The sequence below is a fragment of the Erythranthe guttata genome, chromosome 2 (genome assembly GCF_056151865.1).
Source record: "Erythranthe guttata isolate IM_541 chromosome 2, IM_541, whole genome shotgun sequence".
NCBI lineage: Eukaryota > Viridiplantae > Streptophyta > Magnoliopsida > Lamiales > Phrymaceae > Erythranthe > Erythranthe guttata.
This window is the reverse complement of record NC_142534.1, coordinates 12,701,511-12,718,024: the sequence shown is the minus strand read 5'-3', so window position 1 is coordinate 12,718,024 and position 16,514 is coordinate 12,701,511. Positions and strand designations below refer to the sequence as shown.

The following is a 16,514-nucleotide window of genomic DNA, read 5'->3' as shown; positions in this document are numbered from 1 at the left end:
TACATTCTTTGTAGTCTAGATTGTATAGTATATATGTTTCTAGACTTGGTTGTAAGAATGATCAAGATAGTGATTCATTCATAAGTTCTTTACGTACTCATCACGAGTACATTCTGTGAAATCTAGAATTTTTAATATTTTTCTTTTAGTATCTAGATTTGATTGTAAGAATGATCTTGAAAAAGATTCATTCATAAGGAAGAAGTTTTCGCACCTCTTCTGTTTGTATTCTTGGAATACTGATTTTAATATATTTTTCCGTCCTGTAAAGGGCAAGTTCACAAGTCTTTACTTGTGAACATTTTTAATTCTGAGTACTGTCTTTTAATCTTTATATTTCCGCTGCATGTTGTCTCAAGTGTCACAACATTTCAGATAACATCTCTGTATAATACGAATTCGGGACCATAAATTATTTCAGTAACGAATGTTTCTGATCTGCTTTACTATATATACCAACTCATTTTATCACAAATTTCAAATCATCCCTTCTCATAATTAAAGCAGCTTTTAATTAATAATTGATCTTAAGTCGAGGAGAATAATAATCGATTTCACATCGATTAGTCGGGAGCTGGTGGGCATTTTCCGGAGGCGGAATGATGATTGATCACGGCCGAGGCGTTGCCTCGATTGGCCGTGTAGTAGTGCCACAGCGGCTGCTGGCCGTGGCGTTTGCCGTTTTGGCTATTTCTACTTTGGTTTCTGCTGACCCGTATGTTTATTCTTCTCCACCACCACCCTATGTTTACAAATCACCACCACCACCATCTCCTTCTCCACCACCATCCTATGTTTATAACTCACCACCACCACCACCGTACGTGTACAACTCTCCGCCACCACCTTCACCTTCTCCACCACCACCATACGTGTATACATCACCACCACCACCTTATGTGTACAATTCTCCACCGCCACCTTCGCCTTCTCCGCCACCACCGTACGTGTATAAATCACCACCACCACCTTCCCCTTCACCGCCACCACCATATGTCTATAAGTCTCCTCCACCACCAGTGAAGTCTCCGCCACCTCCATACCACTACACATCACCGCCACCACCAGTGAAGTCTCCACCACCACCATACCACTACACATCACCACCACCGCCAGTGAAGTCTCCACCACCACCATACCACTACACATCACCACCACCACCGGTTAAGTCACCACCACCACCGTATCACTACACATCACCACCACCACCAGTTAAGTCACCACCACCACTGTATCACTACACATCACCACCACCACCGGTTAAGTCTCCACCACCACCATACCACTACACTTCACCACCACCACCGGTTAAGTCACCACCACCGCCGTACCACTACACATCACCACCACCACCAGTGAAGTCTCCGCCACCTCCTTACTATTACACATCACCGCCACCACCAGTGAAATCTCCACCACCACCATACCACTACACTTCACCACCACCACCGGTTAAGTCACCACCACCGCCGTACCACTACACATCACCACCACCACCAGTGAAGTCTCCGCCACCTCCTTACTATTACACATCACCGCCACCACCAGTGAAATCTCCACCACCACCATACCACTACACATCACCACCACCACCAGTAAAATCTCCACCACCACCATACCACTATACATCACCACCACCACCGGTGAAATCACCACCACCACCGTACCATTACACATCACCACCACCACCAGTAAAATCACCACCACCACCATACTACTATACATCTCCACCACCACCGGTTCACCACCCATTGGTTGTTAAGGTGACCGGAAAAGTATACTGTTACAGGTGCTATGACTGGACCTACCCATTGAAGTCCCATCACAAGAAACATCTTACAGGTATACACACACACACACACATATATATATACACACACACACACAAATACAAAAGTTCCTATATATAACTAAGACATGCATGGATAATGCATTAATTATAGTGTAGATTATTACAACTATTCATGACTATAATACTAATTAATTATTTTCCATTATCATTATCTAATAATCCAACTGATTAAACAAAATTATCAGGGAATTATAATTAAATGTTGACTCGATCACCTACTAATATAATGTGCTTGTCAAATTGAGTCTATTTTAGATTATTTTTCTGAAAATTTGAATTTTATAACTAAATTAAATATGTGGTCCAATCTTGAAGAAATCAAATGAAGAATCTTCCATATTTTGAATAGGACATGTGCAATATGTTCAACATGGTGGAACTGCTTTGTGAATTAAATTTATAAACTAATAATTTAGTCATTAGTTGTAATATTGATCTATCTACATACCAGTTAACATAGATGGCAAACATTTTATTTAATTAATATTTTCAACCCACGTGGATCAGGTGCTGTTGTGGAGATCACGTGCAAAGCAGGTGACAAAAATATAGTGGCGTACGGCAAAACAAAGAACAATGGGAAATACAGTATTCCGGTTGAAGGATTTGAGTATAGTAAATATGGAGCAAAGGCATGCAAAGCAAAACTTCATGCAGCACCAAAGGGGTCAAAATGCAATATCCCAACAGATCTTCATTCCGGAAAGAAAGGATCTAAACTTAAAGTGAAGTCCAAAACTAAGTATCAAGTTGTGCTATTTGCTAAAGAATTTGCTTATGCACCAAAAACTCCTTATGGAGAGTGCTCTAAGCCTAACCCAAGCCCTACTCCTTACTACTACAAATCTCCACCACCTCCAACTCCGACTTACGTTTACAAGTCACCGCCACCTCCAACACCTACTTATGTTTACAAATCTCCCCCACCTCCGACACCGACTTACGTTTATAAGTCGCCGCCACCCCCAACTCCGACTTATGTTTACAAGTCGCCTCCACCACCGACACCAACTTACATCTATAAATCTCCGCCTCCTCCTCCTTACGTGTACAAATCTCCACCACCACCACCACCGACCTACATCTACAAATCCCCACCACCTCCTCCTTACATCTACAAGTCTCCACCGCCGCCACTATACGTCTACTCATCACCTCCACCACCCGTAACGTCACCGCCACCACCATACGTGTACTCATCACCTCCCCCACCAGTGAAGTCACCACCACCACCGTATGTGTACTCATCACCTCCACCACCCGTGAAGTCACCACCACCACCATACGTGTACTCATCACCTCCGCCACCCGTGAAGTCACCGCCACCACCGTATGTGTACTCATCACCTCCACCACCCGTGAAGTCACCACCACCACCGTACGTGTACTCATCACCTCCACCACCCTTGAAGTCACCGCCACCACCGTATGTGTACTCATCACCTCCACCACCCGTGAAGTCACCACCACCACCGTACGTGTACTCATCACCTCCACCACCCGTAAAGTCACCGCCACCGCCATATGTCTACTCATCACCTCCACCACCCGTGAAGTCACCACCACCACCGTACGTGTACTCATCACCTCCACCACCCGTAAAGTCACCGCCACCGCCATATGTCAACTCATCACCTCCACCACCCGTGAAGTCACCACCACCACCACCGTACGTGTACTCATCACCTCCACCACCCGTAAAGTCACCGCCACCGCCATATGTCTACTCATCACCTCCACCGCCCGTGAAGTCACCACCACCACCTTACGTGTACTCATCACCTCCACCACCCGTGAAGTCACCGCCACCACCATATGTCTACTCATCACCTCCACCACCCGTAAAATCACCACCCCCACCATACGTGTACTCATCACCTCCCCCACCCGTGAAGTCACCACCACCACCACCTTACGTGTACTCATCACCTCCACCACCCGTGAAGTCACCACCACCACCGTACGTGTACTCATCACCTCCACCACCCGTGAAGTCACCGCCACCACCGTACGTGTACTCATCACCTCCACCACCTGTGAAGTCACCTCCACCACCATATGTCTACTCATCACCTCCACCACCTGTGAAGTCACCACCACCACCATATGTCTACTCATCACCTCCACCACCTGTAAAATCACCGCCACCACCATATGTCTACTCATCACCTCCACCACCCGTAAAGTCACCTCCACCACCGGCATACATCTACGCCTCCCCACCTCCTCCAACCCATTATTAAGCTGTGAAAAATGTAAGTCGTCATCTAAATTAATCATCCACGTACATTTTATTAGTCATCCACATACACTTTATTAGTCCATCGTCTGATTTTTAATTGTTCAATTTGCAGCAGTCAGTCTAGGGTTCCGAATAAAAGAAGGCTTCCGCTACCAACTTCTTAGAGCAACTATTTTATTCATGAATAAGGTTCTTCAAGCATTAGAAAGCATCAAAGTTTGCGTGTTGGACCAATTTTCATCTACTTCTGTTGCTGTTATCCTCCATATTTTCGTTGCTATATCTTCAAGTACTGGAAGTGGCTCAAAGATACAATATCTGTTTGGACAAAGAAGATTTTAGACAGTGAAAAGTAATTGCATCTAGGGGCAGTGTTTGTTCGTATATTATTGTACAGTGGATGGCTTTGTTTGGTTGAAATTTATATTCATTACCATTCTTTCTTTCTTCTCTTGTACTCTCTCAGCTCAATGTTTCTAATAAAAGCAATTGATTTTTTCTCACACATCTCCTTATATTACTTTGGTTTTTCTTTTATGCGTGTGTGTGTATATCTGTATTTATCTATTTTTTGCGGGTCGAGTCTCGCGTCTACGTAAATCCGCCTCATAACTGACCCGTTGTCATCCCCAAATTGACCGACCCGTTGCCATCCCTAAATTGAATCTCAATTTGACCTCCAATTTCACAAATTATTCAAATTTGACCACTAACCTAGTTTTGACTCCGATTTCAATCGTCGCCGGTTCACCGAAACGGAACAGTGCATTGTTGCGAACACTGCCGTTCCAGTTCCGTTGCAACGTTGCAGCTGCGTGCGATTGGAACAGACACATTTTAATTATGTTGCAAAACAAAATACATATATTTCAAATATGTTTTTAATAACAAAATTACAATTCAATAATATGCAAAATATCATACAATTTCAAAAATAAATATTACAAAGAACATTATGAAAATACAAGCAATATTAATACCACGTAGAATACTAAGTTGGAATTGTGTAAGCTATGATTGAAGAGTCAGGCCAAACATCCGTGATTCAAGAGAATCTCCATTCTCTAACGTGGCCACCACTATCTTATTATTATTTTTTTTTCTTTTATGTTTTTTTTCCTTATTTTTTTAGTTAAAATTTGTTTTTTTTCAATTTTTTTTTCCTGTCGCGGTTCTGACCGCGTTGCTGCCGTTCCATGGCTCCGTCTCACCCATCCCACCGTTTTTTTGGCATTCCGGTGAATCACGGTGAAAAATTGTTCTTGTTACGGATTCCGGAACGGAGGGCATCGTTCCTGTTCCGACGCCGCTCGTGGTGGAAAATTTCGAAAAAAAAACTCATTCCGATTCCGAAAATTCTGGTCGGAATTTCGGAATTGGCGGCGTCTTGGCGGTTTGTTCCGACTTTGTTGCATTTTCACGACAAAGCAATACGACGTGATGATTTTATGAGAACTCCTCCGAAAAGACATCTTTAGAATCTTCAAAAATGGTTGTGAAAGGGTAGATCGACAGATCTCAACAAGAAAATAAACCACTGGAAGAAGAATTTTTTATAGAGAAAAAAGAGTCAATGTGGTAGCGAAGAAGAGTTGGGTGGTGGAAAGAGAAACAAAAGTTCAGAGGAGATGTGAGCGACGCAAGAAGAATAATGAAGAAATTAGAGTTTTATTAGAAGTTTGTGGTATTTACTGTTTGGTCCCTTAAATTCTGAATATTCTACATTTGGACTCATCAGTTTGCTAAAGTGGGTTGCCTTGCTAAAGTGGGCTTCTTAAAGCCTCACTAGAAACAATAATAGTAATGAAGAAATGTTAATAATTTTCGGAAATTTTCAGAAATATTGTCGGAAATTTTGGAATTATTTTTGGATCGAAATTCGGAAATTCTGAATAATTCATATACAATTCCGATTCCGATCCGATTTTTTCGTAAAAAAATGGAAATCGGAATTCCGGAATCCACACTACAAAAATCGTTCCAAAATCGGAAAAATTCGGATCGGATTCGACGAAAACCGAAAATTTCGTTCCGATTTCCACCCCTAGTCGCCGCCGTTAACCGCCAGTCTCCAACGTTGACTCTTTTTATAATTTTATTTTCCACCATCGGTCAACGCCAGTCCAAGCGGTCAACGTCGGTCTTGGCCGAGTTGTCCTTTGTTTTTTTTTAATTGTTTTCTCATGAGTATTTTTTGGCTCGTTAAGCAGTAATATTACTGACAATAATATTAAGTAATATATATTAATGTTTAACACAATAATATTGTTATTGTTGGGAATCAGGCACGTGTACGCAGAAAAAATAAAAATTTTATATGAAAAACACGATTTAATTCATATAAACACATGCCCGACACAATAAGCAATTAATTACGTACCTTAACGCTTCTAGCGAAAATAAAAAACAACATGCATATTAATTCAATAATTAAAAACACATAGCATGCTCGCACCAAATCGTAATATACATACAATAATTTCATGAAAAACGATCAAGTAAAACATGCAAAATCAATTTCATGAAAAACATATAACGTGCAATTTAATCTAATTAAAGTAAACCTTATATCTAGCGGATGCGAAAGATTACCTCTTGAAGCGCGAGGCGAACTATCTGATCGAAGCAAACTGCCATGGAAACCAATCTGTGCAGTCGGGAGGAGCAACGGCGGTGCAGCGGCGACGGACGCGCTTGTTGACGGCGGCACGTGAGATTTACGTGCTGTCTTCGGGCGGCGCGTGGAGGCGCGAGAGGCGGTGATTCGGCGACAACTTCTCGAAAATTCGACTCCTTGGTCTTCCTCCTCTCGGATTTCACCTCGTATACTGAGATCTACTAAATACGTGGCACTAGACACGCAAAAGTTAGAATAGACGGAAGAAAAAGACAAAAGGAAAGAAGCTACCAAAGGCGATCGGCGCGTGGGGCCGATTTCGGCGACGAACGACGGTGGTGGCGACGACCGTGAGTGAGAGTGGCCGTGGTTTGTGAGATTCGAGCGGCTAGGGTTTTGATTGTGTGTTATGTTGTGTGCAAGACCTATAAATCTTGTATTTATTGTGTCTTGTATAAAATCCCTAACGGGCTTAAGTTGGACCGGGCCCAACAGCTTAAGTTTGTTAGTCTTTATTCGCTCGTTTCTCACTACTCAATGATCGGAAAATTATAATAATTATATTTTCGGAATCATTGAAACGTCCTCGTCATTACGAGTGCCAATCACTAGGCCAAAATGAACGACTGGCGACAGAATAAGATATTTGGCGAAGATTTTTCGAGACTTGCGGCGAAAAGTTTTCGTCGCCAAATCTGACAAAAAACGTCGCCAAACGCCCTGTTGCAAAGCCTGCGACGAAAAATCTTTTGCGACGCCAAGTTTGGGGACTGATGTGGGAAATCGTTGCCAAATTCGTATTTTCCGAAAAAAATGATTTTTTTAATCCTCGCGACGGATCCCATACTTTCGTCGCGTAATGTTTGCGACCAATTTTTATTCCGTTGCCAAATTCAGCGACGTTTGTTCTGATTTCCTCGCTAATTGTGAAAATATGTTTGCGACTAATAATAGTTTTCGTCGCAAGGCGCACAAATTATTTGCGACGATGTGTTTATTTGATTCGTCGGAAGCTAGTCATTGCTTTTGTTTGCGACTATTGTATATTTTAGTCGCAAAGTTATTTTTTTATTAAATTCTGCCTCATTTATATTTTCAATTGACGAATTCAACCTGTATTCAGCTGTTGAACAGAAAAATAAACACTTATATCAAAAATATTAAAACCAAATTTACGGATTAAATATCAAAAGGTAGCCCACAAACATAAATTCAAAAAGTACATAAAAACTTAAAAGCTTATAATGTAGTGGTTCAAACTTTAATTCAAAAGGCAAACAAACTTCATCCCTTTTTATACTCCACCATCATTAGAAGGAGTCGATGTCAAGGCTTGTTGTAGCACCCCGTTTACTTTATTCTCTATACCGAAAAATGGTTTAAAAGTTTTTCTAATAAGTTGCAGCGGAAGACCTTTTGAAAATACGGTTTTATTTTTTTCAAAATAAAGCTCTAGAGAAAGGTGGTAAAGTTTTCTCTAGCTTTGAAAGTACTTGAAGTGTTTTGCTTCAATTTTAGTTCGATAAAAATCTTTCTTGAAAAATAATAAAACTTTGAAGTCGAACACTTCATAGATTTAGTCAAAAACATTCTCTCTTTATTCGGTGCCACATTCTCCTTTAAACGTTTTCTTGTTCCAAATAATGAATCCGGTTTGTGGTGGAGCTCTTAAGAAATCAACAAGAATAGTCGGAAAATATTATATTATACATAAGGGTTAAAATCATTTCCCGGTAACATGTTCAAGTACTACGGATTACAATCCACTAAAAGATTTACGTACCAAAACGAAAGTTTTTTAAAATCCACATAATTTCCATACGGCTCGATCCCTCGGCTTTCCTCGAACTTGGTTCAACTTTGCTCCTCGGATTCGGATCATGAGTTACCTATACCAAGATAACATCTATATGAGCCTTTAAAAAGTCTCAGTAAGGATCTGGAAGTAATAACAAGGTTTTGAAAAAGTCTTTAAACATAATTTATACACACACACACACACACACTCACACACACACACACACATATATATATATATATAGGCATATATGAACACATAATAAACTTACGATCATTCAAACTTACACTTACTATACCTTACCTTTACCTTTACCTTTCCTTTAAATCTTTCAAGGATACTTAACATCCTTTCATTTCTTTCAAAAGTCGGGTACTTAACACCCTTCTTTTTCCTTACTTTAATATGAAAAAGTCGGGTACTTAACACCCTTCCTTTCTTTACTTTAATATGCAATATGAATGAAAATGAGACTTTAGACTTTTAAAACTTTTCATGAGAAAACATTGGGCCCGTTTGCAAAAACAAATGTGGAGTTCGGCAATAAGCCGTGTATTTTGGAGCTTGTGATCTATATAACTTTACTGTAGTCACGACTATAACTTTACTATAGCCAAGTTAGTGGTTTATAATCCCGATTCCTATGTGAATCAGTCCCTATGTGGACAGGTCCCTATGTGGACCCCAACTATCAACCACTAACAGGAATACCAGCCCCCAGTATCCTATACTTATTCACCTAGATCCACAACCAATTTCCAAATATTTTTAACTTTGAAAAATCGTGATTTACTTAGACTTAATAATGAATCACATGTAGTGTACATGATCTATCTGTGTTTACTTTCACATAAACGAGCATAAAAGTAACAAGTACCACAACAATTATACTTCACATCCTTAATCAAATCATAGAATACGTAATCATATAGAACATAGCACTTTTACTTTCACATTTAATTTCATAAGCACACATAAACATTTAATATCATATAGTAGCACCAAGAAGGGCATTCTTCAACTTTAACCATATTATAATCACATAATCATATAACCATGTCATTCATAGCATATTAATATCACTCATATCATGAATTATGAAAATTATCACATACGACATTACTTTAATCTAATCACTTAATACATACACCTTTATTTCAAAAGTGTCACACATAATAACAAATAATATATGGAAACAATCAAGTATTCTAACTCATCATAGAAGTCAATTAATCATATATCTAAATCTTGCACTTGTTTCATAACACCGTTGTAGGCTAGTAGACTACAATTCTTTCTTAGGACATGCGACATAATACCTAAACTTAGATTATTAGGCCATAACTTAGAGGTTTCACCTTCATCACTAACTTATCTTTCCTACCTCGGATATTAAAACTATGATCACAAATCATATTTTGATAAAAATAGACATCTTAAGAAAATCAAACAGTTTTGGTATCCTAACTTTGAAAAACCATTTCTCTTGCACCACAAATCAAAAGCCTTTTAAATTTTTATAACATACTCCTTTATATGTCTTGAAAACCACTGAGAAACATTTTATAAAAATCATTATGCGAATAAAAGATATAAATAAATTTCTAAGGGGGTACAGTTTTGAAATCTGAATAGACGGAGTCACTTTAAAAATTCATTTCACTTTACAGATTCATCCAAACCTTTTGAAATTTTAACTCCATATACTATTAGGATTCTTACATACCTTACAAAAACAGTTTTAGAAAATCCTTAGGAAATTAGGATAAATAAGTAAAATGATACAGTGACGCAGTTTAAAACTCAGAACAGGGGAGGGGACTTCAAATATTTCTTATAAATTATCTACTATATCAAACACTGTCAAATATTATCTCATATGAGTTCTCTAAGTTAGGGTTCTGTTCCAAGTAGAATCACTAAATTTGAAAGAGTAAAACATTAGATATCGTTACTAATTCTAAACTAACTCTGGTTTTGTACTGTTTGGGTAAATAAATCATAACTTATTTATTTCTACTCCAAACATTACAAGCCACATATCAATATGACCATAACAAAGAGATATATCCTCATATAAAAATTCGTAGTTTTCATAACTAAACTCGTGGGGTGAAACATGGGTTAAAATCCGTACCTATGAATCTGTAAATTTTCCAAATAACCATCTATTTCAAGATTCTAGACCCAATCAACTTATATGCCTCAAATCCCAACCTTAAACATATAATCATAATTTGTAAATCTTAATATGAAATCATTATAAACATTTAGATAATTAATTTCATAGCATATAATCATCAAATTTTCGGTTTTCTCACCAATCTTCTATTTTCTTTCAAGAATCAAGAATCAAGAGCTAGATTCTCACATGCAAAGCTTTAAACATGAAATTAAAAATATCAAAACATCACCATCATTTTTCTCATCAAATATAATGGATTCAAGCATGGATCTTAACATGCATGAGACTAAACATATAATACAACATACTATGAGCACTTTCTTTTATAAAACTTTCAATTTCTTCAAACAATCAAGAAGGAAAAGTTTTCAAAAGAGAAGAGAAGGAAATACTATTGATGTTAGCTTGATGTAGCAAGAATTCGATGATTCTTACCTTAGGATCTTTTCAAAATTTGAAGAACTTTGTGGATATTTGCAAACCAACTTCTTTTTGAAGAACCTCTTTTATTTAAATGAAAAGAGTTCTTGAACTTTACCACACTACAAATTTCGAAATTAAGGAAGAAAAGAGGAATATATTTAATGGGGAAGGCTTGAATTAGTAGAAGAGATTTCTTCTTCTACTTGGGCTATTTTGATCGATGGAGAGGGGGAATGAGAAGGGGACTTAGCTGATTTTTTTGGTGTGTGGAAATGAAGAGGAGAGGGTGGTATTTATAGAATTGGAGAGGCTTGGATCTTAATGAGTAAGTATTGAAGAGGGGTCTTTTTGCAATTAGGAGTAACTTGAAATAATCTAGAGGAACTTCTAGGCAATTTTATTTAAGTTATCTTAAAATAAAATGCTAATTTGAAAAGCCTAGTGGAAATGCACATGGAATAAGTGTGTGCATGTAACGCATACAATCATAGCCACTTTAAAGAGAGGAAATTACTATCAATAAAGCATATAAACTTTCTAGTGCGAGAAAATAAATTCTTATGTTACTAAAACTAAATCCACGCAGATCACATAATTTCACGTGTTCAATTATATTAAACACATGAAATACATTTTAGTTGCGCAAATAGAGAATAAAATCAAAAGTATTCATGTAGGCATATAATGAACATTAGTTCACATAATTTCACATAAATAGCAAATAAAGCAAACTGAAAAGCAACTAATTAAATTCGCACATACAACACATATTCATGCAAATGAGACGAGAGGAAAAATACGGAAACAGGGTATCGGAAATGCGGGGTGTTACACTTGTAGTCCAAAACGCCTGACCAAGGTGTTCACAATTTCTTGGGTTTCACTCTATAGTCTATAGTTCTGTAGTTGGAATACCGGCCCCTCTGTATTCCCGTGTCTACTCGACTAGCCATGTTAAGATTCTGACTTTCCTATACCTGACCGTGCAATACCATAAATGAGAAATCATTCGACTCCAATAATATAACCATGTTAAATCGAACTTGCAAAACACATAACCACATAACTAACAAATATATACAAAGCATTTTCTTCCCTACAGTTTCTTATTCAAATAACTCACATAATCAAATAAACACATGAACAAACATTTATGTATCACATACAAGAGAAGGGGATTATCGTATTATTTCATATAACCACTTTCACATATATAACATACAAATGTAATTATCTTAAATGCATCGTTCATATGTTTTCTAGGTTATACATTTATGTTAACGTATAAGCATACGATAACTATAATAGCACATACACACATAATACATGAAATTCAAATCCACATACTCCATTCCTAAGAACTATAAAGAAATCGTATCAGCTTTGCAATCTAATCACATTAAGATTCCAAAAAAATTTACAAAACCTTAATGATGAACTTCAAATTACTTAAACGAACCTATACCCTTATCTGTCCTAAATCACTCGAGAGGTATCCTTAAATAGAACTATGTCCTCTAAATAACGTCCTAACAATTCTTTTCAGTCACAGTACTATATTTTAGAAAATCTGGCAGCTTTGGTACATCAACTTTGAAAATTCATATATCTTAAACTTACCTACAAACCTTATGAAATTTTCACACAATGTTCACATATATGTTAATTATACCATATTAAAACAGTTCAGTAAAATACTTATCCATGGGAGATAAATAATTAATTTAGTACAGTAACACCAGCAAAATTTCAGAACAGAGCATTCAACTTTAAAATTCCAAATAAATCATTCTTTCAACCAAAGACCATGAAATTTCGCTAAGAATAAGATTTATAAGTTTATAATCATATCCACTTAGAATCGCATGAATTAGGCTAAGATAGAATCTAATTTAACACACAATTCATAGATGACTCAGAAATAGTGCAATTTCGGAAAATGATTCATAACTTGATCAATATAATTCCGATTTACGCATACCATATATCAAAACGAAGATAACTGAAACGTATAATCTCATAATTTTCATAAAATAAATCATCGATAAAACATGCATTGGAAGCTGAGGCTACGAATCTAAAATTCGAACTAGGATTCATTGAAATCTATATTTCTTGACCTAGACCCCTAAATCTGATTCCTAGACGTATAAATCAATTAAACACATAAACATCATCTTATTACTTAAGAAAATCCCAAGCTCCAATCATCTTAGCTATAACACTGGAAAAAAAAAGAACTAAAAAAAAAAGAACAAGGCAATGGGGCCGCATACCCCCATTTATACCAAGATTATATACAAAAACTAAAACTAAATTAAAGTTGAGCATATACAAAGTGTAAATCAAGAGTTTGCTCATATTTACGTAATAATTTTAAATAGTAGCCTGATGGAGTTTCACTCTTCATTCACACAAATATTTTCAGTTTCAATGGAGTTTCAAAAATTATTCACACAATATTTTCGAAAATAACACGAGAACATGGAAATCTATAACTTGCCTAAACTCTACAACATGTTGTTCACCACTTAACATAGACAATTTTATTAGGATTTCAAACCAAAGAAAAAAAAAATAGGGCAAGAAAGATTACCTTTTTGTGATTGTTGAGGGCTAGCTAGAGATGAGGAAGTTACAAAGGCCTAGCTACAGATGAACGAGGCCGTAGGGAGAAGATGGAGGTGGCGACATTGCCATATAGAGTTGTCCGGATATTGACAAAACAACGAGGACGGCATAGAGCGGGGGGTGGATCGTGTAGGCGGAGGCGCAGGCCGGGTGACAGAGGCGGAGACGGAGGGCAGATGGCGGAGGCAGAGGGGGAGGCACCGACGGAGTGTTATGAATCTGCAGATTTGTAAAGAATAAAAAACAAACTCTGCAAAATAGGTAGAAATGTATTGATGAAAATTTGAGAACCATTCAATACAAACTGGACAAAAACTCCATCACAACTACACCACTCTATCTACTTTAAGTGATATCATAAAAGCATAAAAGAAAAATGCAGATATTGATGGCCTATAAATAGAAATAATCTAGAGGAGCCTTGGGGAGCACTCTGATGTCTTGAAGCATGAAGAAAGTGTGAGTTCTCAGCACAGTCATCAAAACGGCGGCGTTTTGATGACTCAAACTTAAAATAAAAGACGTGTTTTGCTTGAATAGTCGGGCACACTTCTATAAGTGCTGCGACGTCGTTTTAGGGACTTAAATAAAAAATTGAAAAACGGTTAATACCGTTACACTACCCTTCCCTTCCAAGAGCCATGACTCATGGCTTGAAGCTTGGGAATTTCTCCTCCATCTCAGCCGCAACTTCCCACGGGACTTCCTCCACTGGCAGATGTGCCCATTCCCCTAGCCATTCCACTTAAGCCGCATTGTTGTGCTTGACCAACCTCCTCTCTCTTACAGCCACATGAACCAGTAGGAACTGGTTCTGCTCATTCAATGGTGGTAGGGTTGCTGTGACCCTTGTAGTGTCTCCAATGTGCTTTTTCAACTGTGAAACATGGAAGACTGGGTGAACTCTAGCATCTACAAGTAATTGTAGTTCATAAGCTACAACTCCAATCCTCTTGGTAATAAAGAATGGTCCACAATACGTTGGTGTTAATTTCCACAGCTCACTCTTCGTTGATATGCGTAAAACCTACGTATGAAAAACCGCAAGTGTACAGTATCACGTTTTCTAGAATAGTGAATTCCAGATATCGATCCACAGAGAATTAACTTCCTAAATTTACCAAGTACCGTAATTATACTATCCTAAACTCTATCTAGACGATCAAGAATGGATGGGAGAAATCAAACTAAAAGGAAACAATAAATAAAAACAATGGTTCGCCAGTATAAGTGAGGAATTCCGACGTGTGATGGCTTCCACGGTAAAATCCACCTATGTACTATCAATAAAGATCTACAAATTCGAATCTAATGTCAATTCTACGTTCGCTAACCCAGACACTAAAATACCCTAACCCCCGTCTCTAGTGTAGTTAGAGTCTACCCACAGGTCTGACGTCTCCGTTCAGAACCTGACATTAAGAGAGCATTTAGGTCAAGTCCTTAAGGGCTACCCGAGGTGCATCACGTCTCCGTTTCCACAATCCGAGCTATGTTTTCCTAAAATCAAACGAGAATCCTCTCTCGAGTTCATTCCCATTTACAATCAATTCAACTGTTGGCCAAACAATCGAAAGCATTTAATACAGGAAAACATAAACAGAATCAAAGAACGACAAATAGATCACAGATCTGGAAATCAAAATCAATAAATACAAGGTTTCATTTCCCTTAAAAGAAATTGCTCAGTTCATTACAAACATAGCATCAAAATGAAGAACACGAGAAATTATAAACTAAACGTAAAGAAAAGCTTATGAAAAACCCAAGTCGAAACCCTCGTCGAAGCTTCCCGCGAAGAACTGGCGAGAACCGAAGAGAGATTATCGAGAGTTAATCGAGCGTTTCAAAAATGAAAAAAAGACATTCTATTTATAGTGAGAAATCAAAGAAAAATATCTAGTCTCAATTTATGTGCCCAGATCGCGATCTGGGCTTCTTGGATCGCGATCTGGCAACCTCGAAAACTGCGCACCGCATTCCCAAATCGCGATCCGGTGATTCTGGATCGCGATCTGGCCTTTGCATCAACTTCAAACACTTTTTTCACAATTTTTCAGCCCGAATTCAAAAATTGTGCATTTCACAAAAGTTGTAGCCCTTGCAGTTAGCTTTCTAAATCCACTTGAATAAGCCCAATCGGAGGTCGTATGCAAAAGTTATGCTTGAAATACCAAACACTGCCACAATCCGCGAGAATGCACTTTTGCACGTGTTTGGTTTGATTCTCGGCTTCGCTTCCAAAATCGTCTCGAATCGGTAAAAATAGATTATCTTTACCTAAAATATAAATAAAACAAAAACAACATATTATATACAAATAAAGCCGAAAACTCGGACAAACGAAGACCAAAACTCGAAGAATTGATATGTAAAAGTTGTGCAAAACGAACACTTATCACACCCTCAAACTTAGATCTTTACTCGTCCCGAGTAAATCAAAACGAAACTACAACAAAAAAGAACAAAAACAACAAACTAAATCTAGGCCACTAATGTAGGGAATCACGATTGCATTTAGCGTATGCAACAAGCCTTTGAACCCCTGGGTACCCCCAAAGGACGAGTTGTGTCTCGTGAGGGTTTTCAGACAACACACCCACAAAGTTGCCGAATTGGTCAAAGCATTGCAATTAATTCCAAAGATAAAACGAGCTAGATAACCTAAAATCTCATTATGGCAAACGGCTTAAGGTATTCGACTTTCCTACCGACGCAATTAGTTGTTTCTACACCAAAATGAAAGATGGACTCAAGAATTCGTAA

General features: G+C 37.9%; 2 protein-coding genes across 5 annotated transcripts in view; one reads left to right on the top strand and one right to left on the bottom strand.

Annotated features, from left to right (window-relative positions):
- The first annotated feature begins 479 nt into the window (after nucleotides 1–479).
- LOC105969769 (uncharacterized) lies at nucleotides 480–4,599 on the top strand. Of its 2 annotated transcripts, none has more exons than XM_088811389.1 (3): nucleotides 480–1,842; nucleotides 2,360–4,107; nucleotides 4,210–4,599. In XM_088811389.1, the coding sequence occupies exons 1-2, from the start codon at nucleotides 600–602 to the stop codon at nucleotides 4,093–4,095; spliced, it is 2,979 nt and encodes a 992-aa protein (XP_088667515.1). In that variant the 5' UTR covers nucleotides 480–599; the 3' UTR covers nucleotides 4,096–4,107; nucleotides 4,210–4,599. The 2 variants fall into 2 exon arrangements, with proteins under 2 accessions (XP_088667515.1, XP_088667513.1); XM_088811387.1 differs by having other exon boundaries at nucleotides 4,207–4,599.
- Nucleotides 4,600–8,400: 3,801 nt separating this feature from the next.
- Nucleotides 8,401–16,514, bottom strand: part of LOC105969720 (uncharacterized) — a 47,490-nt gene continuing 39,376 nt past the window's right edge. For 2 of the 3 annotated variants that reach the window (XM_088814922.1, XM_088814921.1), the window contains one exon: nucleotides 8,401–8,600. The gene's annotated coding sequence lies outside the window, so the exon portion shown is untranslated. Of the gene's footprint in view, nucleotides 8,601–11,129; nucleotides 11,384–16,514 lie in introns of those variants that run through there. The other variant, XR_001173845.2, reaches the window with a different exon arrangement.

Coding starts and splice junctions, on each gene's coding strand:
- LOC105969769 (XM_088811389.1), top strand. CDS start 600: ATGATGATTGATCACGGCCGAGGCGTTGCCTCGATTGGCCGTGTAGTA. Junction 1,843..2,359: donor TCACAAGAAACATCTTACAG/GTATACACACAC, acceptor CACGTGGATCAG/GTGCTGTTGTGGAGATCACG.